Source organism: Sus scrofa, chromosome 6 (assembly GCF_000003025.6).
Source record: "Sus scrofa isolate TJ Tabasco breed Duroc chromosome 6, Sscrofa11.1, whole genome shotgun sequence".
NCBI classification, from domain to species: domain Eukaryota; kingdom Metazoa; phylum Chordata; class Mammalia; order Artiodactyla; family Suidae; genus Sus; species Sus scrofa.
This window is the reverse complement of record NC_010448.4, coordinates 75696008-75722671: the sequence shown is the minus strand read 5'-3', so window position 1 is coordinate 75722671 and position 26664 is coordinate 75696008. Positions and strand designations below refer to the sequence as shown.

The 26664-nt window shown below is 52.4% G+C and overlaps 1 protein-coding gene across 2 annotated transcripts in view; it reads left to right on the top strand.

Moving 5' to 3' along the window:
• The window catches only part of PADI2 (peptidyl arginine deiminase 2), a 59502-nt gene extending 33306 nt beyond the window's left edge, over nucleotides 1-26196 (top strand). Inside the window, exons 6-17 of one of the 2 annotated variants that reach the window (XM_021095425.1) lie at nucleotides 602-727; nucleotides 6500-6678; nucleotides 7164-7235; nucleotides 9412-9515; nucleotides 10298-10409; nucleotides 11059-11166; nucleotides 13926-14077; nucleotides 16252-16396; nucleotides 17120-17213; nucleotides 19908-19993; nucleotides 22188-22316; nucleotides 22970-26196. In XM_021095425.1, coding sequence (XP_020951084.1) covers nucleotides 602-727; nucleotides 6500-6678; nucleotides 7164-7235; nucleotides 9412-9515; nucleotides 10298-10409; nucleotides 11059-11166; nucleotides 13926-14077; nucleotides 16252-16396; nucleotides 17120-17213; nucleotides 19908-19993; nucleotides 22188-22316; nucleotides 22970-23203 — 1541 coding nt within the window. In that variant the 3' untranslated portion in view covers nucleotides 23204-26196. The remainder of the gene's footprint in view (nucleotides 1-601; nucleotides 728-6499; nucleotides 6679-7163; nucleotides 7236-9411; nucleotides 9516-10297; nucleotides 10410-11058; nucleotides 11167-13925; nucleotides 14078-16251; nucleotides 16397-17119; nucleotides 17214-19907; nucleotides 19994-22187; nucleotides 22317-22969) is intronic. The other variant, XM_003356166.4, reaches the window with a different exon arrangement.

The window sequence follows — 26664 nt, the reverse complement described above, 5'->3', positions numbered from 1 at the left end:
CTCAGTGGATTAAGGATCTGGCGTTGCTGTGAGCTGCGGTGTAGGTCGCAGATGTGGCTCCAAGCTGGCATTGCTGTGGCTCTGATTTGACCCCTAGCCTGGGAACTTCCATATGCCACTGGTGCGGCCCTGGAAAAAAAAAAAAGACAAAAAAACAAACAAACAAAAAAAAAAACCATAAGTTTTCTGTGAGTCTGTTTCTGGAACAGGCATTTCTAAGCCAACGTAATTCTCCTTTTTTAAAACTGAGATGCAGCACTGTATTTGTTTAAGGTGTGGAGCATAATGATTTGATTTCCATGCATCATGAAGTGAGTGTCACAATAAGTTTCATAAACCTCCGTCATCTCATGTAGGTACAAAATTCAAGAAATTGAAACAAATGTTTGTGATGAGCACTCAGGACTTACTCTGTTAACAACGCTTGGGTAAACACTTAACCTTGTTAATTATATTAACCGTGTAGATAGATCCCTGGCAACTTTATCTCATAACTGGAACTTGGTCCCTTTGGACCACCTTTACCCGATGCCTCCCGTGCCCGCCCCCGCCCAGGCAATTCTCTTCGTTCCAACCGCCTCCTGCCTCCCCCTCTCCGCAGACCTCAAAGACATGTCCCAGATGATCCTGCGGACCAAAGGCCCGGACCGCCTCCCCGCCGGCTATGAGATTGTTCTCTACATTTCCATGTCGGACTCCGACAAAGTGGGCGTCTTCTACGTGGAGAGTGAGTGTCCCCGGCCTGGCCCTGCGGCAGTCCCCGCCCGGTCATTGCTCACCGAGCCACCCCTCGGGGCCCAGCCCACCCGCTAAGGCTCCCCAGACACCCCCGCCCCTTCGCAGTCAGGTCCCTTTTAGTGCAGGTCCCTCTGGGGAATGGTCCCGGGGGCCACCGTGATCCTAGATGAGGCCAGGAGGCCCCGTGGGCAGAGCTCTCATCCCCTCAAATGAGTCGGCACTGATGCAGATCTACGTGAAACCCAGAGGCCTTCTTCCCGGGAAATGGGGGGGCGGGGACTTTGAGAGCCATCTTTCCCAGAATCACACCATCTTCATGACACCTGAGACAGGTACCACCATCCCCCCCACCCCCAGGGGTTTTTTGGCTCATTTCAGATTTTTTGGAGCTAAAAATTGCCTCCGACTTTTTTTTTTTTTTTTTTTTTTTGTCTTTTCTAGGGCCACTCCCTCGGCATGTGGAGGTTCCTGGGCTAGGGGTCTAATCCAAGCCATAGCCGCCGGCCTATGCCACAGCCACAGCAACTCGGGATCCAAGCTGTGTCTGGGACCTACACCACAGTTCACGGCAATGCCGGATCCTTAACCCACTGAGCAAGGCCAGGGATCGAACCCGCAGCCTCTTGGTTCCTAGTCGGATTCGTTAACCACTAAGCCATGTCGGGAACTCTGCCTCCGACTTTTAAAGGGCCCCTGATGATGCTGTGGTCACCCTCAAGAAACGGACCCCTCGTCCTGGACCCCCACAGTATAGAGAGCACACTTCTGCCATGGAGTTAATCCTGGAGGCTGCCCACCAGGTCTCAGCTTTTCTGTAAATGTGTGTTGAGCCCGCCTCACCCTGGCGCTGCTGGTCTCAGCACTGGGACTCCTGCAGTGAACTCTGCCATCACACCCCTGCCTGCGGGGAGAAGGTGGCCTAGTGAGGCAGACCAAACAGATAGCACAGCTGGAGGAAATGACACACACACACCAAATACTGGAGAATGGCAGGGGTGGAGGTGAGGCGCAGCTAGCCTGGCTGGTCTGGAAAGGCCTCTCTGAGCAGGGGACACCTGAGCAGAGACCCAAACCAACAGTGAGAAAGAACCAGGCATTCATGAGCTGAAGGAAGGGTGTTCTAAGTGGAGGGAACAGAGCATATGAAGCCCAGAGGAGGGAACTCGCTTGGAGTGTTGGAGGAGCAGACGGAAGACTGGAGGTGTTGAAGTCAAGGTCAGCAAGCTGGGCGGGGGCCAGGACACCAGGAGGGCTTGGGTTTTATTCTAAGTGCAGTGGAAAGCCATTAGAGGTTTTGAGGAAGGAATTGTCAAGGTCTGATTTATGTCTTCAAAAGCTCTCTCAGCAAAGTAGTTCGCTTTGCAGTTTGCCCTGGTGCAGGGGAGGGCTTCCCCTGCATGCCCAGCTCTCTGGAGGACCTAGGGCCTCCGGCCAGCTCTGGGGCCCACCTCTGAGCAGGCCCACAAGAACCAGACTGTCACCATGAGGACTTGGTTACAGCAGCCCTAGCCCCTCCCTTCAGGGAGTGATTTAGCCAGGACAGCAGTGGCCCGCTGCCACCTGAAGCCAATGCTCCTTCTGATCCTCCCTGGGCTTGGGCAGTAAGCTCAGTAAGCTCACGCAGGTTGGAATGTCCCCAGAGTCAGGCTGGCTCCGCCGCCCCAGGGGGCCAGAGATGTTTACCCTGGCCAGGCCAGGGTTGCCACGGGGGATGGGGTGCTGGCCAGGGTGGGAGGGATGCAGGCAGGACCTGGGCTTCTCAATTATGGCATCATATTGTGACACTGCACCTTTTGCTAATAGTGACACCCGGACGTTATCTAGAGGGCCTTTTTGTTGATGGCAGCGAAATGAGATCTGGCCTGTAATCTCATCCCTCCCCTTCACTGCCATCTGAGATGGGTCCTGAGCAAACAAGAGAAAGAGGAACCACTCCTCTGAGTGCTTCGAGATGCTATTCTCCAGTCTTTTTGTTTTCCCTTTTGGGCCACCCTGTGGCATATGGAGTTCCCGGGCCACGGATCAGATCCTAGCTATATCTTCAGCCTATGACCACAGTTGTGGCAACACCAAATCCTTAACCCACTGTGCTGGGCTGGGATCGAACCTGGAGATGCTGCCTATCTCGTGGCACCACAGCGGGTACTCCTTCCCAGTCTTTCTCCTCTGGGCTGCTATCCTGCAAGGGGGCCATTCCTGACATGGCAGTGGTCCCAGAATAGACAGTTTCCCACAAAACTGGGATCCTGGGTGAATGCCCAGAGCCACGCCAACAAACGGGATGAAACATAATTCATCTGTGGCACAGCTTCCTTTTCTTCCATGCAGGCATTTTGGGGTTTTGTCAAAATCCAACTACACCAGTGGATGAGAATGTGTTATGCTACATGAATGTCATGTGTCACCTATGTCCCTCAAGGGCGGGGGGCTAGGCTGGAGGCCAAGGGACCCTTGAGAGGGGGCTCTAGAGCCCAGAAGGTTCAAATCCTGCATTTGGGCAAGTCTACTTACCAGCCCACGCCTTGGGTTCCGCACCTGTGAGGTGGCATGGGGCTAATGAGGGCCCTGACTGTCCCCGCTGGTGATAGGGATTAAACAAGGGACATGTGTCGGGCACTCAGCACAGTAGCCGGCTCGTGGAACACTCTCTATTGATGCCACTTGTTACTCTTGGGGGTAATGATTATTAATTATAATTATGATTATTAATTATAATCATTGAAGTGGACAGGAGTCTCCAGGGCTGAAAGGAAGACCCAGGTCTCTGTGCTCAGCCTCACATTCTGCCCCACGACCCCAAAGTTGGGGCCTGACCCCTTCCAGCAAGGACACAGTGACCAACTTGCCCCAGTTTGCCCAGGATCTTCCTGGTTTTAGCACTGAAAACTCCTCCTTCTGGGAAAGCCAACAGTCCCAGGCAAACCAGGGCCGTTGGTCACATCACACTATTAAAGAGTCTCTTGTGAGGTGGGATGGCATCAAAGGAACCAGAAGGGTTATGCCAAACTGTACCACGCGCCAGCCTGCAGAGCCAAAGCCTGGGGCTAAGGGGCGGTCAGGGTGGCCCCGGGGCACGTGGACTGCTCCATAGAGGGGCATTGTTGGTTTCTGCCTGGAGAGCTGACCACGCTGGGCAGGCCTGCACCCAGCTGGGGACAGGGGATGGGGGAAGGAGGCTCCTTAGACAGTGGCTGGATTGTTCCCACCGAGTGATCAATCCTCCTGGAGCTGGCCCCAGACACCAGAATGAGAAGCATTGCAGGCCATGGGAAGGAGAAGACTGCCTGCAGCTGGACAAGACTATGTCCTTCCACCTGGCCCAGCTCCCCTGGCAGGCCCAGGCGGAACCTGCACATACACATTCTAACCCCCCAGCTGACCAGAGCCCTGGAAAATTTCTGGAGCTTTCTGCAAAGACAAGTCACCTTCCAGGCCTGCGATCTCTTTCCTAAGCATCAGTTCAGTTCAAGTGCAGCCTGGGGCATGTGGGCATGGGAGGGCTTGGGTTTCTGGGGGAGATTTTTTTTTTTTTTTTTTTTTTTGTCTTTTTAGGGCTGCACCTGCAGCACGTGGAGGTTCCCAGGCTAGGGGGCAAATCAGAGCTATAGCTGCTGGCCTACATCACAGCCACAACAATGCCAGATCCAAGCCATGTCTGTGACCTACACCACAGCTCAGAGCAACGCTGTCTCCTTAACCCACTGAGCGAGGCCAGGGATCACACTGCATCCTCATGGATACTAATCAGATGCGTTTCTGTGGCCACAAGAGGAACTCCCTCGTTTTGCCAGTTGTAATCAAGCACCCTATTCATGCCAGGACTGTTCTAGTTACATGTTCTAGCCCGTGGGTGTCGGGTCATTAATCATTGTTGTTGACAATCGTACTAAGCTGAGCCTGCTTCTGCCCTTCCAGCTCTACAGGGCATAAAGAAGCTCCTTCTGGAACTGCATAGGGTCCTACCTCCATGCCCCTGGCAATGCAAGTATTTCCTCTCTTCACAGCACCCCACCTCTGCCACCTGAAGGGGGTCTCAAAGGCTGCCTTTCTCTGCTCAAACACCCCCCACCGACCTTCCTTTCCCTGCCCCCCTCACCCCCACTAAACAGGGGTTCTCTCACCCCGGAGCTCCAGTGTAATGCTTCCCGCACCTGCGCTGTCTTATCATCAGCTGAACTCTGCTCTTAGACTCTAGAGGCTGCACCCTGACCACCTCTGTCTCCCCCAAGGGCCTTGCCCATGTGCTCACAGAGCGGTAATGCCATACATGTGCTCTGAACAGGCCTGAAAATTCTCCCACAAGGCATAGCGTGGGAGCCATTGGTTCGTTCAGTCCACATTCATGAACGCAGCTTGCACAGGCCCAGCCGGGCCCGTCTCTGCCCGCACACAGTCTCTCGAGGCCAACAACTAAATACCGAGATCATATCCATTTAAAGGCTGTGATGGTGGAGTTCCCGTCGTGGTGCAGTGGTAAACGAGTCCGACTGGGAACCATGGGGTTGCGGGTTCGGTCCCTGGCCTTGCTCAGTAGGTTGAGGATCCGGCGTTGCCATGAGCTGTGGTGTGGGTCGCAGACGTGGCTCGGATCCCACATTGCTGTGGCTCTGGTGTAGGCCAGCGGCTACAGCTCCGATTGGACCCCTGGCCTGGGAACCTCCATGTGCTGCGAGAGCAGTCCAAGAAATGGCAAAAAGACAAAACAAATAAAATAAAAATAAATAAAATAAAGGCTGTGATGGGAAAGGACGGGGGCTACAGAAGCTCCGGTCAGAGCCCCTGGCTTGTTCTCTGGGAAGTTCAGCACAATTCCCAGAAGTGACACCAAGCAAGGCCTGGCAGAAGGAGGAACACAATTCTTCCAAGAAGAGGGAACAGCACTATGAAGGGCTGGCCAGTTTGGTCGGGCAGGAGGGCAGGGACACCTGCCTTTCCTCCCAGCTGCAAAAATGCGCAGCCAGAGACCCACACGCCAATATGGCTGCCATTACCTGGAGGGGGATTTTTGGCATAAATGGGCACAATGGTGTCTTATTTATATGAAGGACAGGAAGGGGAGTTCCCACTGTGGCTCAGCGGTAATGACCCCGACTAGTATCCATGAGGATGCGGTTTTGATCCCTGGCAGCATCGCTCAGGGGGTTAAGGATCTGGTGTTGCTGTGAGTTGTGGTGTAGGTCATAGATGTGGCTTGGATCTGGCATTGCTGTGGCTGTGGCATAGGCCGCCAGCTGAAGCTCTGTTTCAACCCCTAGCCTGGGAACATCCTTATGCCATGGGTACAGCCCTTAAAAAAAAAAAAAAAAAGGGACGAGGGAGGGTTGGGGTTCAGAATTAGCCATGGATTTGAGTCCAGCTCAGCTACTTACTGGCTCTATGACTCCGACGAGCCATTTCTCCCTTTGGAGACTCAGTTTCCTCCTCTATCAACTAGGAGCAATCGTTTCCTTCCTCACGCCCCTGGCTGCCCAGCCCACGCCTGCTGTCATGTCACGGGCCCTTCCTGGGAGAGACAGCTCACTTTGCAGATGAGGAAGCCAGAAGCCAGAGAGGGTGTCTGGTTCGGTGCCACATGCCCAGGGCACAGCAGTGCTGGGACAGTGACCAGGCCACGGCCCTTCTGGTGGCACTTCCTGCTTGTGCTTTCCTCTCTGTGTCTAGAGGACGGGTGACTCTGCCGTCTTGTCCCCATCAGTGACCCGGCCCCACACACCGCTTCTTGGTTGGCAGTGGGGCCTGACGTCGGTCCTTCTCCCCCCAGACCCGTTTTTCGGCCAGCGCTACATCCACATCCTGGGCCGGCAGAAGCTCTACCACGTGGTCAAGTACACAGGCGGCTCCGCGGAGCTGCTGTTCTTCGTGGAAGGGCTGCGTTTTCCCGACGAGAGCTTCTCGGGCCTGGTCTCCATCCATGTCAGCCTGCTGGAGTATATGGCAGAGGTGAGGGCTCCAGGTCGCCACCGGGGGCCGAGCGGGGTCTCCTCTGGAGGGCCATTCCCAGGAGTCCCCACTGTGCTTCTCTCCCCTTGAAGCCCTAAGGGGTGGGGATCCAGGCTTGGAGACCTACATGCCCCACCATCCACAGGATCTACCAGGGTCCCAGAGCACAGCTCCTTGCTGAACCTACTTTTCTTTTCTTTTCTTTCTTTTTTTTTTTTTTTTTTTTTTTTTTTTTTTGGCTTTTTAGGGCTGAACCCGAGGCATATGGAAATTCCCAGGCTAAGGGTTGAATCAGAGCTGTAGCCACCAGCCTACGCCACAGCCACAGCAACTCCGGATCCTTGAACCCACTGAGTGAGGCTGGGGATCGAACCCACCGCCTTACTGATACTAGTCGGGTTCGTTACCGCTGAGCCAGAACGGGAACCCCCAGTGTTTGTTTTCTGACCTCATGCCTGTCCCCTCGTCTGCCCTCCTCCCTGCAGAGGGTGGACCTAGTTCGGAGGCACAGAGCCCCAGAGGTTAGCGCGAGGAGCAAACTGGGCCACGCACGAGAGGTTTGTTGACTGCCTGTGTGCCTTGCTCTTCCCTCCCTGACTGACCCCTCACCCTAACTGTGGGTTCTCCCACCTCTGACCATGGGCTGAACCCCAAATCCCAGTCCCAGCCCATGTCCCCTCCTTGTGGCCAACATCTCACCCACCTTTATTCTTGGTGTGGGGAGATTGGACGAGAGGAGAGTGCCTGTCCCAGTAGAGGCAAAGCCCCCCAGCTTGGGGTGTGTCTGGCCCATCAGGACCTCCCCTCAAAGCCTGCAGCCCCAGACCCCCACCGCTCAGGCCCACCCTGCTTTCCTCATCTATATGGAGGGTCCTTGCCCCCCTCAGACATGGCATCTCCTCCCAAATTCAGCCCCAAACCATTTTGGGGCAGGACGATGCGGGCTCTGTTGAAGGGGAACCTGGGTGGGTCTTGCTTAGATTTAGGCGAAGGGGCTATGAGACATTGGGCAAGTGAATTTTCTCCTTGTGCTTTTGTGTCCCCATCTGGAACATAGAAATGACACTCGGAGTTCCCATTGTGACTCAGTGGGTTAAGAACCTGACTAGTATCCATGAGGATGCGGGTTCGAGCCCTCGCCCCGCTCAGTGGGTTAAGGATCCAGCGTTGCCACAAGCTGTGGTATAGGTTGCACATGCGGCTCAGATCCCAAGTTGCAGTGGCTGTGGTGTAAACCGGTAGCTCTGCTCCAACCCCTATCCTGGGAACTTCCATAGGGCGCAGGTGCAGCCCTAAAAAGAAAAAAAAAAAAAAGACAAATGCTTTCACTTCCTGGGGTGGTCGTGAGCATCCACACTTGTGCGAGCTCACAAAGCACCCTCAAGTCCCTGGGAAGAGGGAAGGCAGGAAGAGCAGTGCTAAAACGACGGGGTGAGCAGGGGGTTTCTCCTGCTCCCCCAATGCCTGGAGCAGCCTGGCCACCTGGGTGTCTCAGACCAGCCCCTCTAGTGGATGCTCAGAAGGCAGACTTGTCCAGGGAAAGTCAGCCGTGCTCCAGTCCCACCCCCACCCTCCCCGCCAAGAGTAGGGGCCGGTTTCCTGTAGCTTTCGAACAAATCATATCTCATCTTCCCTCAGCTTCCAAGCAAACTTCCTGAAGCTTTCCTTAAAGAACCACCTGGACATGGCAAAATTCCCCCCAATAACGTCAAAATGCTCAGACATAGGAAAGGGCAGGGTGGAGTTCCTGTCGTGGCTCAGCAGAAACAAATCGGACTAGTATCCGTGAGGACACAGGTTCGATCCCTGGCCTCGCTCCATGGGTTAAGAATCTGGTGTTGCTGTGAGCTGTGGTGTAGGTTGCAGACGCAGCTCAGATCTGGTGTGGCTGTGGCATAGGCCAGTGGCTACAGCTCTGATTGGACCCCTAGCCTGGGAACCTCCATATGCTGCAGGTGCAGCCCTGAAAAGACACACACACACACACACACACACACACACAGAGAGAGAGAGAGAGAGAGAGAGAGAGAGAACAAAAGAGCAAAGTGCCCAGAGCAAAAACAGAGGAAACTTCAGCCGTCATGTGAGCCAATTTCAGGAAGAGAACTTGGATGCGGCAAGATGAGACAGGAGTGAAGAGTGAGGGCTCAGCAGCCAGACCACCTGGGTGCAGATACTGGCTCTGCTGCTTACAAACCGTGTGACCTTGGACGGTTACGGTTATGTAACAGTTTGTGACCAGAGGTCTGTGTTTCCCCACCTGTAAAGTAAGGATTAAAATAGTGTATATCGCCCCAGGGTTCTGTAAGGCAGAAGGAAGATCTCACATGTGAAAATAGGACCTGACACCTAGTAAGTGCTCATGAGGTTCTATTTTTATGGGTTTCACCCATCTTTTTTGTTTGTCTGTTTGTCTTGTTAGGGCCGCACCTGCAGCATATGGAAGTTCAAAGGCTAGGGGTCAAATAGGAGCTGTAGCTGCCAGCCTACACCGCAGCCAGAGCAATGCAAGATCCGAGCTGTGTCTGTGACCTACACCACAGCTCACGGCAACACCAGATCCTTAACCCACTGAGCGAGACCAGGGATCGAACCTACATCCTCATGGATACTAGTCAGGTTCATTACCACTGAGCCACAGCAGGAACTCCGGTTTCACCCATCTTGGAAGGCAGAAGTGAAAAGCACCCTGACAAGACTTTTTGATCCCCTCCTCTTCTCTCCCTCACCCAGGAGATCCCCCTGACACCCATCTTCACGGACACCGTGACATTCCGGGTTGCTCCCTGGATCATGACCCCCAATATCCTGCCTCCCGTGTCGGTGTTTGTATGCTGGTAAGCGGTGACCACCCGCAGCAGGGCAGCAAGGCAGCGTGACTAAAGCCGGAGCTTCAGGGGCAGACCCGAGTTCAGATCCCGCTCTGTCACTCAGCAGCTGTGTGACCTTGAGCAACTCACTTGGCCTCTCTGTGCCTCTGTTTCTCTGAGATGCTGTGATGATGGAGTCACTGTGAGGATTAAATGTGATGAAGCAGGCAAAGTATTCATCCAAGGTCCTGGCACAGAGTTTGTGTTTGTGCTCGAAAAATAATACCTGCCATTTCTCTCCTGTACCTTCTTGGCCCTTACTGGTGTAGGCAGGAATCTCCTCTACAAGGGATATTCAGCTCATCTTATTCATTCAGCAGTTTTTTTTATTGAGCATCTCCTATGTGCCAGACAGCAACAGCAAGATGAGAAGCAAGTGCCCGCAGGTGCCTGCTGGTCCCACCACCTGGCCACACTCCCCTGAGTCCTGGCCCCATCCCTGCCTCCACTCGAGGCACATAGCTCTTCCTTGGAAATCTGGGGAGTCAAGAGATGTAAGGCTTTGGGACATTAGGGGTGAAAGTTCCCTTCCTCGTTTCCTTGATTCATGACCTTGGTAATGAGGGGGTGAGATGAGTTGCCTGGCCCTCGACTCCAGCAACCTTTGCAAAGGTGACTGTGAACACACATGTGGCCTCCACTGCCCAGAGCAGCCCAGAGGTGCCAGCCACCGTTGCCACCTCCGTGGGCTGGCCCTTGTCCCTCCTCACCCTTCCTCCCGGCCCTTCTCCCTTCCCCACGCTTCTCAGCATGAAGGACAATTACCTGTTCCTGAAGGAGGTGAAGAACCTGGTTGAGAAAACCAACTGTGAACTGAAGGTCTGTTTCCAGTACATGAACCGAGGCGACCGCTGGATCCAGGTGAGAACCTCAGTCCGGGAAGGACACAGCCCAGGGCTCCGGCAAGAAGAGGTGACTTAACATCAACACCCTGGCACCCCGCAGCTCCACGTGTGCAGATTCTGCAATCAGAGCACACGTGCACGTGTGCACAGGGACAGAAAGGCGTGAGGCATTTTGCTACAGCATTGCTTCTTACAGGAGTAAAACACTGTGAAACAACCAGGGGCGAGGGGGACAGGGGGACCGTGTGATCAGCCAGCCTTAGCGAGTACTATACAACAGCTAAAAAGAAGCCAGTCTATAAATATAGGATGTGTCGCAAGGTGTTACCTGCAGGAAATATATATATATATATATATATATATATATATATATATATATAGAATGTTACCAGTTTTTTTTTTTTTGGCCATGCCTGCAGCTTGTGGAAGTTCCCCATGCCAGGGTGGCAACACCAGTCAGTTACATTTTTTAAAATGGGGTCCATATAAGTACAAACATGCTTAGGATGGGCAGAGACTATATCTGAGGCAGGGTATATAAGAAACCACTGCCATCATGTGCTCGGGAGGAAAATTGGGGAGGCCGGCTTATGTGCACTGCTGCCTCCTCCCCCCACCCCCGGCTCCCCAGGCTCATTTGACAGTGCTTTCTGGTGTCCCCGCAGGATGAAATTGAGTTTGGCTACATCGAGGCCCCCCACAAAGGCTTTCCTGTGGTGCTGGACTCCCCCAGGGATGGGAGCCTGAAGGACTTTCCAGTGAAGCAGCTCCTGGTGAGATGCCCAGGGCCACCCTGGGGGTGGGGGAAGGGCACGATCCTAAGGACTCTTGCAGGACAGGGATGCGGCAGGGCTTCAGGCACCCTTGGCAAAGCAGTCTGTTGCAAATTAGTCTGTTACCTCTGTCTTCTCATCTGTAAGATGGGTCAGTTGAGATAGTGACCGCTAAATCCTTTCCTGCTCTGATAACTGATGTTTTCTCAAAACATGAAGAGTTTCCTCATGGGGAACTCCAGCGCCAAACTCCAGCCACTGCTCTGTCTCCAGCACGCAGCAAAACAAGTTTCAAAGGGAAAATTAGAGTCAGGCAGTTGTCAAAAAGCCTGGTTCAAAGCTCATTCAAGGGAGTTCCCATTCTGGGCAGCAATAATGAACCACTGACATGGGTTTGATCCTTTTGGCCTCGCTCAGTGGGTTAAGGACCTGGCGTTGCCATGAGCTGCAGTGTAGGTCGCAGACGCAGCTGGGATCTGACATTGCTTGTGGGAGTGATGTAGGCTGGTGGCTGTAGCTCTGATTCAACCCCTAGCCTGGGAATGTCCATATGCCACAGGTGTGGCCCTAAAAAGCCAAAAAAACAAACAAACAAACAAACAAACAAAAAAAACTCATTCAAGCTGTGATTTTCAGTTCATGAGTTTTTTCAAAGCAATCTGACACCCTTCCCTGATTCTAGAGGTCATTACCACTCCCCCTGCAACACCCAACTGAATGAGAACAGAAGCCAAATCTTCTTTGTTCTCACCTTCCACCCTGAACAGGCAGCAGGAGGCTTGGACAGAGCACAAAACAAGAGACTGGGGGAGAACAGGGGCCTTTCCCAAGGTCACGCGTGGGGCGCATCCCGTGAGACAGCAGGGCTGCTCAGAGGCAACCCTTTGCCAGGTCCACACCTGTTTCTCCAGAACATTCACTGACCTCGTCCCCTCATCACAGGGAGATGGCAGAGCCAGTGGTGTGAGCACAGAGCTCTAGCATGTCAGCCGGAGCTGGCTTTGAGTCCCAGTTTCAGCCCTGAGCAGCAGTGTGACCTTAGGCGAGCAACTTAACCTCCTCAAGCCCACGCTACTTATCTGTAAAATGGGGGTGGAAACAGGATCTATCTCTCAGGCTTGTTGTGAAGATGGAAGGCTTTGTATGAGGCACCTGTGCTGCACCTGATACAGTGACTAGTATAAACTGTTGTCCTGGTTATCGTCCCACAGCCCTGGACACTGTGTCCTTGGTGAGGACTGTCCACTTCCTCCCACATGGGGAGGGAGCCATTCTCATGCCACATGAGAACCAAGCCCTCTCACATCCTGTTCTTACTCTTTCTTCCTGGGTCTCCACCTGCCTTCAGTGCTCCTGGCTGGCCTGGTACCAAGACCCCAGGCTGTATTGTTCCTGGAGGCCTGGGCCAAGCCCAGCTTTGTGCTGCATGCCTGCCCGCCTGTGTGAGGTCATAAAGCCCCAGCTGCCCCAGCCTCTGGCAGGTGGCACCCTGCCATCTGGGGCTCCCAGGCGAGAATGTGCTAAGCTGCCCCCATCCACCCCACTGGGCACAGCTGTCCCTTGAGCTTCTCAGCTGGGCCAGGATAAGCCACAGATGCTCGCTCTCTGGTTTTTATTAGCAAGGGTTTTTTTCAGGCGAACTTGTTTCCAGCCCCAGGACAAGCTCCCATGCAAGATCCCAACTTTACTAAAAAAATCATGAAAGGAAACTTAAAATTCAGGGGTCTCAGGGGATATATTATGAAACTCCAGTCTGTTGGAGCTCTGTGCTAAGAAGGATTCTAAGCTATGTCTGGGCTTGGTGAACAAATATGGTTGTTTGGGAATAGGCTGGGGTGGTATGTATGTTATATATCTGCCCTTCCTGCATGTATCGGTCAGCTTTCACGAGATGAAGCTGCAGTAACAAACAGCCCCCATATCTCAATAGCTGACAACAGCAAAGGACTGTTTCTTGCTCATACTTGATGTTAACTGCTGGTTGCCTCTCTGCAGCTCTGTTTCCTCATGCCTACCTCATTCTAAAGCCCAGGCTGCAGGAACAACCCCAGTCTGGGAAATGCCATTCTCCTAGCACAAGAAGAAAGAAAGAGAGTTGACGGGCATACACTGTAGATCTTATGGCTTCTGCTCTGAACTGGCCTATATTACTTCTGCCCACGTTTCATTGGCCAAAGCAAGTCACATGACCAATTCTGACACTGGGCAGGAAAGTATACTCCCTCCACAGGGAGATACCAGAAGCCACCCTGCAATGGCTTGGGATGCAAAATCCTCTTCCTGGGAAGAGGGTGGCAAGTCTCTAGGAAGAGTAATACAATCTCCCACCACCTGCCTCAGATCACCTAATCTGATACCTCTTTCACAGATGGGAAAACTGAGGCTCAGCGAAACTGAGATGAGCAGGGACATCAGAAGCATAAAACAAGGACCAGTCTTGAGATCACTAATATGTGTCTGTGTTTGGGAAACAAAGGCACATGCAGAGACCCAGATGTGCACACACACACAGACACTCTCACATTCATGTTCATACTCACACTCATAGCAAACACTCGTGCTCACAAGCTCAGCCTCCCATGCCAGCGCCCTGCTCTTCAGTGGGAGTGAGAAGAGCATGTGCAACACCCCTCCCCGAAGCTATGTGCCCTCAGTGCCAGACCCGTGGTGGTGAAAAGTGGCCAGCAGAGGGTGGCTGGGTTGGGGCTAAGGGCTTCTGGCCCCAAGAGACTAATGATGAGTGTGTGCCGTCTGCCCAGGGCCCAGATTTTGGCTACGTGACCCGGGAGCCCCTTTTTGAGCCTGTCACCAGCCTTGATTCCTTTGGGAACCTGGAGGTCAGTCCCCCAGTGACTGTGAACGGCAAGACATATCCCCTGGGCCGGATCCTCATCGGGAGCAGCTTTCCTCTGTAAGAGAAGTGGGGGCAGGGGGAGGGGGGCTTCTGGGGCAGCAGGGGGAGGGTTACTCTTTCTCTTTAGGAGCGGCTCTCATTGCTCATACCTGGAGGGATTGGCTGGGAGAATTAACCTCTCCCAGGACTCTCAGATGCTCTTGAAAATAAAACCAAGTCAGCCTTTGCATCTTAGTATGAATTAAGACCTCATAGAAAACTAAATAAATAACCCACTTCCCAAAATGGAGGGTATATAATGAGATGATCAAGCAGGTGTGGAAGGGGAGTTCCCTTCGTGGCTCAGTGGTTAACGAACCCGACTAGGATCCATGAGTTGCGGGTTCGATCCCTGGCCTCGCCCAGTGGGTTGAGGATCTGGCGTTGCTGTGGCTGTGGTGTAAGCCAGCAGCTACAGCTCCAGTTCGACCCCTTGCCTGGGAACTTCTATATGCCACAGGTGCAGCCCTAGAAAGCACGCGCACAGGCGCACACACACACACACCAGGTGGAAAAGGGATGGAGCTCAGAGAAGGAATACTAAAGGAGCCTGCATAGGAGCCCGCCAACAACTCCTCAGGAAGTCCCTACACAAAAGACACATGAAAAGACATGGCCCTGCCCCACAGCCTGAGTCCCTGGCTCCCTGGCCTGTCCGCAATACCTTTACTCCCTCCCCAGGTGACCCACCATCAATGAAAGGCAGACTCTCAGATTCTTCCTTAGGGTAGTCGCTGGGGAGAAAGTAAATACCTTGGGTCCTCACTTCACAGAAGGGCTGCCAGGAACCTGCACAAGTGGGGTCAGCCAGAATTTGGGCACCAAGTCCTTTGGAGCCACATGGGATGCTCTACCTTCTGGGTAGAGGCCGCTGGCATAGGCAGTGACCATATGTCCATGCTGCCCTCCTTCTCCCTCCATTCAGGAGTCGCTCTTCTTTTCAGCAGGTATTTCCCAAGCACCAGCCAGGCTAAGCCCAGTGTTAGGCACAGGGGTTCCAAACAGGAAGCCCAGCTCCCACCTTCTAGGAGATGGTGAAGGTCACAGGCATGAGATGGGGGGAGGGGTTGCATATAGTGACAGAAAGAATGATGGGAGCCAGGGGAGCCCAAGGAGGGGGTCCCTAAATCCCTTGGGGAGTTCAGGGAGGGCTTCTTAGAAACAAATATCTATTGAGGGCCTTCCCTGTGCCAGACATTTTTTTAGGCTCAGGGGAGACAGCAGTGAGCAAAGCAAAGTCCCAGCTCTCAGGGAATGTTCAATTAGGAGTGGGGGCAGTGTAGGAAAGAAACACGGAGAGTTCCCATTGTGGCTCAGTGGCAACAAACCCAACTAGTAACCATGAGGACACAGGTTCGACCCCTGGCCTCGCTCAATGGATTAAGGATCCGGCATTGCTGTGAGCTGTGGTGTAGGCCTACAGCATACACACACACACACACACACACACACACACATTCCTTTTCTCACAATATCCTTAAGGAAGTGACTTTGGCATTGAGGTTTGGATGATGAAAAGAAAGCAGCCAGGGGAAGATCAAAGGGAAAGAGCCTTCCAAAGAGAAGGAAGAGCAAGGGCAACATCTTGAAATGGTAACAAGCCTAGCATGTGGCTGAAGCAAATGGAACCAGGAGGAAAATGATGTAGGAGAGCCGGGAAGGGGCCAGATCAGAGAGGAATTTGTTGGCCATGGTGAAGACCTTGGGTTACATTCTAAGTGTCATGAGGAGAGTGAAGACTTCTGGGAGTGTAACAGTCAGGAAGGGCTTCCTGGAAGAGGTGTCACTTGAACTGATTGAAGACTGAAGTGGAGAACAGCAGAGAGACACAGAGGCTAGGTCAGATTTTGGAACCATGCCTGCGCCCAAGCCCTCACCAGCAGCCCGGGAAGGATCCCTGAGCACAGAATCTGGCTTCCTAATACCCACTGACACCGTCAGGGGCTGAAGGCCGGGGTCTGTGCCTTTTGCACGGCCACAGCCTCAGCTAACTCCTTCATTCTCTTTGAGCTCAAACGCCTTTCTGCCAGTGCCAGGGTCTCTGCAACGCACGCTCCTTCCTGTGACTTTTCTGCTGATGCTACGCCGGGTCAGGCTGGGTTCCAGAGTCTGAACTCCTCCTCCAGGCCCTCTGATGAGGCAGACACAGTGGGCGACTTCTGAACAGCTGCCTCCTCCCCACCCTCACCCAGGTCTGGTGGTCGGAGGATGACTAAGGTGGTAAGGGACTTCCTGCAGGCCCAGCAGGTGCAGGCACCCGTGGAGCTCTACTCGGATTGGCTGACCGTGGGCCACGTGGATGAATTCATGACCTTCGTTCCCATCCCAGGGACAAAGGTGAGCTGACTCCTGAGACTGGAGTGAATAGATAATGTAGAACCCCTGTACTACCAGCTCCTGTCAGCAGAGGGCGTATCTAGAGGGAGTGCTCTGCATAGAGGAAGAAGGAAGTAGGCTAAAGCTGGTGTGTATGTTGTTGCTGTGGCAAGTAAATATTTAACCCAGTAATTCCAAAATAGTAGCATTTCAACATGTAATCAGCAGAAAAATTATTAATGAGAGATTTTACATGCTCTTTTTCATACTAAATCTTCAAAATCTGGGGTATATTTCACTTTTAGCACATCTCAACTCAGACTTGCCACAGTTCAAGTGTCCAGTAATCCCACAAGGGCTAGTGGCATTGTACTGTAATATTCTAGAGAGAGGTGTGGACCTGTGGCTCTGAAAAGAGGTTCTTTCATTTTCGGAAGTGAAAGAAATGGCTGCAACTTCATACCTTGGAAATTTGGTGCACATGGCCGGGCCCCTTAGCCACTTCGAGAAGCTCTTCCTCTTTGGCCACGGTCACCTTTGACTTTGAGCTTTGCCTCAGTGACATTGCCAACGTGAAGGAATTTCTATAGCAGGAAGGGTGAGAAGTATTCCTCTGACACAGAGGCCTTTGCCCCCTGGCATGGGGAGGCTTGAGACCCTCTGCAGGGAGAGCTCAGGTCCTCAGGCAGGAGCTGCTTGCCCATCTGCCCTCTGCTGACACTGCCCCTCTGTGATCTCCTGCAGAAATTCCGGATGCTCATGGCCAGCACCTCGGCCTGCTACAAGCTCTTCCGAGAGAAGCAGAAAGAGGGCCATGGGGAGGCCATCATGTTCAAAGGTGAGTGCCCGCAGGACCTTGGCAGGAAACAGGGAGCTGAGCCCCCAGAAGGACCCTCAGGAGGATGGGGGAGGTGAGCACTGGTCCTGGAACCCCAGCTCCACTTCCTGGGTGTCTGGCCCAGTCAAAGCCTGTGAGGTCACCATGAGGGGAAGCAGCCCTGGCCTCCTGTGACCCTCGCTACGGTCAGTGGGACCCTCAAGCTGCCCACTGCCCCTTATTACCATCAATAGTGCCTGGTGCTAGAATTCCCATTGTGGCTCAGCGGCAGTGAACCCGACTAGTATCCATGAGGATGTGGGTTCCATCCCTGGCTTCACTCAGTGGGTTAAGGATCCAGCATTGCCGCAAGCTGTGATATAAGTCGCGGACACAGCTCGGATCTTCCTGTGGCTGTGGTGTAGACCGGGAACGTCCATATGCCGCACGTGCGGCCCTAAAAAGCAAAAACAACAGCAGTGCCTAGTGCTTCTTTGGGACCTAGTGTATATTTCAGATAACGGCCCCAGACCCCAGGGAGAGTTAAGCGGTTCAAGACTGACACCAGGCTGCGTTCAAGGAGCTAGGGTTTTAGAAAGAGAGAGAGAGAAGAATACACATAACACCACTGAGGGGCAGGGGGAAAAGCGGGAGTTGACAGGTGGGATGTACAGTCAGGCATCATCTCTGTCAGTCCCGGGGGGAGGGATCACCTGCTTAATTGGAACAGACAGACTGGGATGAGCTCTGCTCTTCCTCGTGGAAAGAGGGAAGGCTGAGCAGGTGGAGACAGTAAGCCAGGTTCGAGAGGCCATCACAATTTATGTATTTCTCATAAATGAGTTTTTGTCACATTTCAGGTTGGCATCGCTAATCCACCTACTCCCAAGAGTTTGAGTCCCTAAGGCTGCCTGATTCTTACAGTGCTGTCCTCCATGTCCAAGGGCATAGTGGACATGATGGTGACTCGTGTCTAGGACAGACAGGACCAGCTAAGACCACTGTCCTTTTTTAATTCCTCGTGGATGGAAATGTTTTTGTGTTGTTTTTTTAATTTTTTTTTTTTTTTTTTTTTTTTGCCATTTCTTGGGCCACCCTCGCGGCATATGGAGGGTCCCAGGCTAGGGGTTGAATCGGAGCTGTAGCCACCGGCCTACGCCAGAGCCACAGCAACGCGGGATCCGAGCCGCGTCTGCAACCTACACCACAGCTCACGGCAACACCAGATCCTTAACCCACTGAGCCCTGAGGCCAGGGATCTAACCTGCAACCTCATGGTTCATTAACCACTGAGCCACAACGGGAACTCTTTTTAATTTTTTATTAAAGTTTAGTTGATTTACAATGTTCTGCATATTTTTGCTGTATAGCAGAGTGACCCAGTCATATACATGTATATACATTCCCTTTCTTATATTATCTTCCATCATGGTCTATCCCAAGAGACTGGATATAGTTCCCTGTGCTGTCAGTAGGACCTCTTTGGTTATCCATTCCAAATGTAATGAGAAAAAAGGTTTTAGACTGGAAGGCATGAGTCTTGACTTTCTGGAGGCTTTTTTTTTTTATATATATTAAACCCCCAAAACTACCCATAGGATATAGGAACCATTATCTTCATATTTTGGGGTTTTGTGTGGGGTGTGTGTCTTTTTAGAACCGTACCTGTTGCATGTGGAAGTTCCTAGGTTAGGGGTTGAATCGGAGCTGCAGCTGCCAGCTTATACCACAGCCATGGCCACAGCAACACCCAGATTCAAGTCTTTGACCTACACTGCAGCTCCTGGCAGCAGCAGAACCTTAACCCACTGAGCGAGGCCAGGGATCAAACCCATATCCTCGTGGTACTAATTGGATTCGTTACCACTGAGTCACAACGGGAACTCCAGGAACCATTGTCTTTGTACAAATGGGTCCACAGGGTGGCATGGAGACAGCTCGAGTACAGGATGCAACAATCTTTTTGCCACTAACAAACTATAGGGCCGGGATCAGCACCAGTCAGGGGGAAAAAAAACAGTTAATAGCTTAGGCTCTGGAATCAGACTGCTTTGTCCGCTTACAGGCACTGCTGCTAGCTCTAAGACCGATAAGTCATGACTTCTCTATGCCTCAGTTTCTTCTCTTTTTTTTTTTTTTTTTCAATGTCTCCATCTTTAATGCTAACAGCTATCTTACAGAACTGGGGGGGGAATTACTGAATTAATCTACGTAAAATATCTGGATGACCACATAGCAGGTGCTCCATGAGCGGTAGGTATTACTAATCAAGCCAGAAGCCACGTGAGCCGTCATGCTGGGATAGGAGGCAGACCAGGGCAGGGGCCAAGTGCAAGGCAGGTCTGGAAAACTGGAAGTGTGATGCCTCTTGACCTGCTGCTTCTGCCTTACTCTGGTCCACTGCTCATCCTTAGACGCAGGCTCCAGATGGGAGACCCAAGTAGCTACTTGAGCACCCCACTCTCTGGCCAGAAAGAGCACAGCAGCCGCCACCCCTTCCTGGCCCAGGCGACCTGGCCAAAGCCAGAAAAGGCATATGTGCTGCCCTCCCAGACAGAGGGGCTTCATTTCCACCAGGGTTGCCCTCCTGTGCCCCAGCTAGTCCCAGCCCACCTCCCTCATCCTAACAGCGCAGAAGCTGGGGGCCTTGGCAGAGGAGAGCACCCAAGCTGGGTATTGAAGGCTAGACTCTCCTCTGTCCTCTGCCCCCGACAGGCCTGGGCGGGATGAGCAGCAAGCGAATCACCATCAACAAGATTCTGTCCAATGAGAGCCTCGTGCAGGAGAACCAGTATTTCCAGGTGAGGGCAAGATGCGGGCCCATGGGAGGGTCGAGGCTGTGACCAATGGCACCTCTCACATCCTTGGGGCTTCCTCGGGGAATAGCCAGGGGTTCACGGCACAAGACAGTGAGAGGGGCATCAAAGAGCATTTGGTCCAGCTTTCCTGCCTTACTCCTATGCTAAAGCTGGAGGCTGAATGGGGTGACAAAGGTGGAATGTGCAGGTCAGCAAGAGGCTAGAAGCAGACAGGAGACCTGGGGAGGAAGGCGGATCAGGCAGTGCTAAAGAGCCAAGGCTAGAGCCCGCCACATTTGGGGGACACTCATTCATTAAAATGTGATGAGAACTTCAGACTTGCTCTCCAGAAAATGTATACATGAATATATACCCTGAATTTTGATTGGCTTTAGGGGATCAGGGATGCCTGAAGTTTTCTATCGATGGATGAATCCCCCTAAATCTCAGAGACTGTATCCAAAGATAGAAACCAGTCAACAGGGTCATAGTTACTTGAATTAGATCTTTCTTTATTTGCATAGGCGTATTTAAAGTACCAAGTTAAAAAAACAAAAACAAAACTCAAACTGATTTAAACAAAAAAGCGTGATTGGTTTGTGTAAGTGGAAAGTCTAGCAATGGTGTGGATTTCAGGCACACGTTGATCAAAGCTCCAGCTCCATTTCTCTGCATTTCTTGGGCTCTACAGGTGCCCTCATGGCAGGAGCAGAGCCGCAACAGTTCAAGGTCTCACATCCACCCAGCACAGTATCCACAAAGAGAGAGGTCTTATATGCCCCCAATCATCAAAGCCTTGCATTTCACTCTGATTGTGCCAACCGTGAATCAACAACTGTAGCCAGAGAAATTCTGTACACTGACTGCCTTAATCCTAGTTTACTGTCTATCTTTGACCCACTCAACTGGAGCAAAGAGGTAGAGGCAAGACTCCTCTAATTAGCTCTCACCAGAGGTGGGAGGTCTGGTCAATTTAATCCAACACCTTGTGTTTCAGAGGAGGGAGAGGGTAGAGGCTGAAGAAATCTGCAAGGTTTCCTGAAGTTCACAGAGTGCCTCACTGGCTATTTGAAAGTTGTCTTTATTATAATTCCCCTCCTTGGTCATTTTTTTGGCATCAAATCCACCTGAGGTCAAACCATGGCCCCTCACTTTTGGCATTAGGGCTTTGGGCAACTCTCTAAGGACTCCACGTCTGGGGTTCCCTCTTCTCTAATAAGGGGATAATAGTAGTGCCTACCTCATGAGGTAAAGGCTTAAGTAAGTACTATATGCAAAGCTTAGAACAATACACTTAGGGATGTTTTCATATTAGCTATTATTTTTATTTATTTATTTATTTATTTTTGCTATTTTAGGGCCACACCCGCAGCATATGGAGATTCCCAGGCTAGGGGTCCAGTTGGAGCCCTAGCCGCTGGCCTACCCCACAGCCACAGCAATGTGGGATCCAAGCCGCATCTGCCACCGACACCACAGCCCACGGCAACACCAGATCCTTAACCCACTAAGCGAGGCCAGGGATTGAACCCGCATCCTCATGGATCCTAGTCGGGTTTGTTAACCACTGAGCCACGATGGGAACTCCAGCTATTATTATAGTTAATCAAAATCATCGTCTCAGAGTTCCCGTCATGGCTCAGCAGAAACGAATCCGACCAGCATCCATGAGGGCAAAGTTTTGATCCCTGGCCTTGCTAGTGGGTTAAGGATCCAGCATTGCCGTAAGCTGTGGTGTAGGTTGCAGACGTGGCTCGGATCTGGCCTTGCTGTGGCTGTGGCTGTGGCCTGCAGCTGCAGCTCCGATTCGACCCCTAGCCTGGGAACCTCCATATGCTGTGGGTGAGGCCCTAAAAATACCAAAAAAAAAAAAACAAAACATCGCCTCACCACACAGGGCAGTCTGAGGATTCAGCGAGAGGAGTCTGGACAGCAAGCACTTAGCACAGCCTGGCATGTAGTAGGTGCTCAGTAAATAAGCACTTGCTAGGATTATTTCTGTGATTTTCTAGTTGTATTTCTTCCATGATCTTCTCTCTCCTTCTCTTTCTTACTGAGCCCTGGTGGGAGGGGCACAGAGAGAGGGGAGGGCGTCATCCTGGAGTGCCGGGGCCCTGGGTCCAGGTACGAAGAGGTTGACAAAGGTGACAGGAGAGTCCCCTCCCTCGCCTGCCCTCCCTTCTTCCCCGTCACCCAGCGCTGCCTGGACTGGAACCGGGACATCCTCAAGAAGGAGCTGGGGCTGACGGAGCAGGACATCATCGACCTGCCTGCCCTGTTCAAGATGGATGATAACCGCCAGGCCAGAGCCTTCTTCCCAAACATGGTGAGGCATCCCGGACCCCAAACCTCATCCAGACCAGTCGGGGCAGCCAGATCCCTCGGAGGGAGCCCTGAGCTGAGGCTGTGCAGCCAGAAGGCCCAGGTGCCAGTCCTGGCTGAGCTGCCGTGTGGCCTCACACCCAGCCCAGGAACCTCATTCTCTCCTGGGGTGACATGCTCATCCTGGCTGCCCCACTGGGAGCCTGGGGGATCCTTGATCTTAACAGGTAGGAAAGTGCTTTGTCAGTTTAAAAGGGCCTCATGGACAGGAGGGATTCTTGTTATCACACAAGAGAGTCTTCTCTGAGATAGAAAGAGGTAGAACACACACACACACACATACACACAGGTACATATATTCACACATACATGCATGGTGACACACACACATGCGTGCAGTGCACGCACTGGTGGGTACGTATATCGCCACACACACATGCACGTGCATGCACATCCATACACAAGCAGGCTGCCTGGTTTGCCGCTCAGCACGTCTGCATTGCCTATCCCCCTCTGGGCCTCAGTTTCCTCATCTGTAAAACAGGGATAATCACATCCCTACTTCACGGGGTTGTCGGGAGGGTTCCATGAGCTCAGTACCGGGCCCGGTGCCCTAGGTGCTCGCTAAACGGAGCTGTGGGCCCGCCCCCGCCGCAGGTGAACATGATCGTGCTGGACAAGGACCTGGGCATCCCCAAGCCCTTCGGGCCCCAGGTGGAGGAGGTGTGCTGCCTGGAGACGCACGTGCGCTCCCTGCTGGAGCCCCTGGGCCTCTGCTGCACCTTCGTGGACGACATCTCCGCCTACCACAAGTTTCTGGGCGAGGTGCACTGCGGCACCAACGTCCGCAGGAAGCCCTTCCCCTTCAAGTGGTGGCACATGGTGCCCTGACCTGCTGGGGGCTGTCGTGTGCCGGTCGCAGCCCATCAACAACCGAGGTTGTAGCTGGACCAGCCCTTGTGGTTATTGTGATTGCAAGCTACCCTTCAGCAATAACTAGCAGGAAACTTGGGGTGGGGGAGAAAGTTTATGACTTACAGGACCTGGCACACCTGGGGCCACACAGTGAGGTCGTGGGGAGAGGGAGAGCAAATGCACAGGACTGGGGTTCTGCTTTGGGGAGGGCTTAAGGGTGGGGGCCTAGAGTTTGGGGATTCACTCTTTATTGGTGAATTTTTTTTTGTCTTTTTAGGGCCACATCTGTAGCATATGGAGGTTCCCAGGCTAGAGGTAGAATCACCTTAACCCACTGATGGAGGCCAGGGATCTAACCCACGTCCTTGTAGATACTAGTCAGGTTTGTTCACTGCTGAGCCCTGATGGGAACGCCTGTTGGTGAATTTAAAACATAAGAGCGGGAATTTAAAACGTGGGAAGAGAAAAAAAAACAAATGGCCCGAATGGTCAGTTATCAAAATCCACCAAGATTTCTTAAAAGAAAGGAGCCTCAGTGGGGGGAGGCAGCCTGGCTCTTTATCTGGTGGCGCGGCTGGCAGTGTGTTTACTCGAGATACCCGAGATAACCATCCTTGAAGTGGAAGCGGTCAAAGCTGAGTCAGGCACCTACATTGCAAAAGGACAAAACCCACTGTTGGGGCTCACACTGTGGGGGCCTGGGTGCCCCCTTCCTTCTCTGAGTTCCCCACCCTTTGCACCCCCAGAGCTTCCTGACATGGCCCCCACTGAGAGACCTTCTGGAAGTAGGAGGAAGTGGGGTATCTGTGCCTTTCCCTCCCTCAAAAGGGCCTCAGCATCCCTGAAGTCACCCCAGTGAGCCTCAACACTGCACTGTCCTTCCTGAAAATAGCTGGACATTTGGCCAGTATCCATATAGCCCTGACGTGAAACAGAGAACAAGACAAAACCCCACACACCCAAAGCTTTCCCCAAAGAATCCTTAGTCTCTTGTCCCAAAATTGAATGGGGGGAGAAGGGAAGGGGTTCTGGGGTGACCAGTTCTCCCAGCAGCCGCGCCCTGAGGGTCAAGGTAAACAGGAGGGAAAGGGACTCTGGGACCCCAGGTGTACCTTGAGTGGCTGTCATCCTTTGAAATTTGCCTCCTTTGCAGTGGCCAGGTGGCCGCCCCCAATTACTCATTCCTTACCAGCCCCCCTCAAATCCCCTTGGCTTTCTCTCTGCTGTGTGGACACCGTTGGCTAGCCTCCTCCTTCCCTGAGGGTCCAATAGTCGAGCTTAGAAGCTTCCCTGGAAGCATATTTTATCCGAGCAGCCTTGTCTGTTTTCAGGAGGCTCCCTATGCCTCATCATCCTCATCATGGATCCAGGCTCTCCCAGATGCTTGGCGCTTTGTCCCCACGCCAGCATCCTTGTGGCCTGAGTTTAGTGTGTAAAGATGCTCCAGGGTGAGTCTTAGGCAGCTTCGCTTGCTGGGCTCTCCATTCTCTGGCCAGTCCCAGACCTCTCTCCTCCCATGGCCTCCACTTCCTATTCTGATGCCGTCTCTCCAGGCAGCTAGAGGAGGTCTTCTTCCCCACCAGCCAGGCTCAGACCTTCTCCCAGGACACAATTGAAGATCCGCCCCCTCCACTCCAAATGTCAGACTCAACACATAAGGACTCTGTCCTAGCCTCCAGCTCAAGCAGCCAGTTCTGGGCTAGCTGCTGGCTTTCGAGATGGCTCGATCATCCCACCAAAATTCACCAGTGCAGTGCATTTGCTGAAGATGCCCTCATTTGGACATAATCAGATTCACTCCCTGGCTCCAACTGAAAAGACTCAGTTTCAGCTTAAAAAAAAAAAAAAAAAAAAAAAAGTTCCTGTAGGGCCAGCTGATTTAGGAGAATAAGTGAATTGTAATTCCACTTTGAGGGTTAAAAAGGAACTGATTTACAACCAATGAAAAAGTTATAAATTTGTATTCCTGGAGGATGGGTTTTCTTCTTGGATTAGTCATTCATTCAACAAACATATCTTGTGTGCCTACTGAGTACCAGGCACAGTGGTGGGCTCTGAGGACACAGCGCTTAGTAGCAAACAGCATCTGGTCCTTGCCTCATAGAGTTGGTCATTCCCCAACCTGCAATGCTCACATTTAATGGCCAGCATTTGCTCTTTCAGTGCTGTGCTCTTTAGAAGTGTCAATTCGCTTTATTCAAGAAATGCACAGGGCACAGAGCTTCTAGCAAGTCACTCTCTTGGTGAAATGAGAGGGGTGGGTCTTCTTTAAACAGGTGTCCTTCCCATGCAGCTGGGCCAGACCACCCAACATATCAGACCCCAGAGCCATCAGAAGCTGTTGTTCCCCCCTTTGGGGACAGTGGCTCCTGCCTTTGGGAGCCAAAGCCCCAGATCTCTCCAACCCCAGAGCTCAAGACACCAAGTGCCTATTTCTAGGTGTTTACCTGGATTAAGAGTTTGTCGTGTGTGTGTGTTTGCTTAACATGGTGGTTTGGGCTTTCTTTCATTTTTTTTCTAGTTTACCCTAAGGGGAAGTGAGTGCTTCCCATGTGGAGACAGTGTGTGTTTATAGATTTTTCTAAGGCTCGCCCCATCAATAAGTAATTCCTGATAGTTCTGGAGCCTCCAGGACTGAGGCACCCATTCCCATCTTGCTTGCCCACTTGTGTGACTACCCTTGGCGTGGATATGCCCCCCAACTCCCCCTGTACTCATCACTCTGCCCCACCCACCCCTTTCTATAACTGGAGGCCTGGAATACACTTCTGTGTTGCAAAACTCAGCCAAGTTCCTGTTTCGATCGTTATTGGGAAGTATTTTGTATAAGAGGGCAGGGGATGTCACGAAGATGGCAAAAAGCGGAGCACAGTTTCAGCTTTCTGGACAAGAGGCCAATGCTGGAGATCAAAAGATGTTTGGGGAAGAGCCTGATGAAACAGCAATAAAAATAAATGGTCAGAGAGGAAGTTGTGTGGCTGTTGATGTGATGTTCATGGCTGCTTCATGGACATGGTGTGATGGGAGGGAGGCCATGTGCGCAGGCCCTCCTGGTCATGCACAGGGTCAGGGCTCTCAGCATGGGTATCTCAAGGGTTTGGAATCCCACATACACTCCATGGAAGTGTGTTACATGGCCACCACCAAGGTCAAGACCAATACCCATAATAAAATCTGACTGTTTTTCTGGTGGGGCTCTGCAGAAGCAGAACCAGAAGTGAGCATTTTGGGAACAAGTGATTTATTAAGTAAACGCCTCTGGGAGAAACCAGGAAGGGAGTGAAGGGAGCAGGACAAGGAAAGGGAAGAAGCCAAGATTGTGGTTTCAAGTGTAGCCTCAGCCTAGTCACTGCAGAGCTCTGGAATTTAAATGGCAGCTCCGAGTTTTTCCATCTGGAGGCAGAGTTTTGTGCACCCGCACCATTAGCTATGGGGAC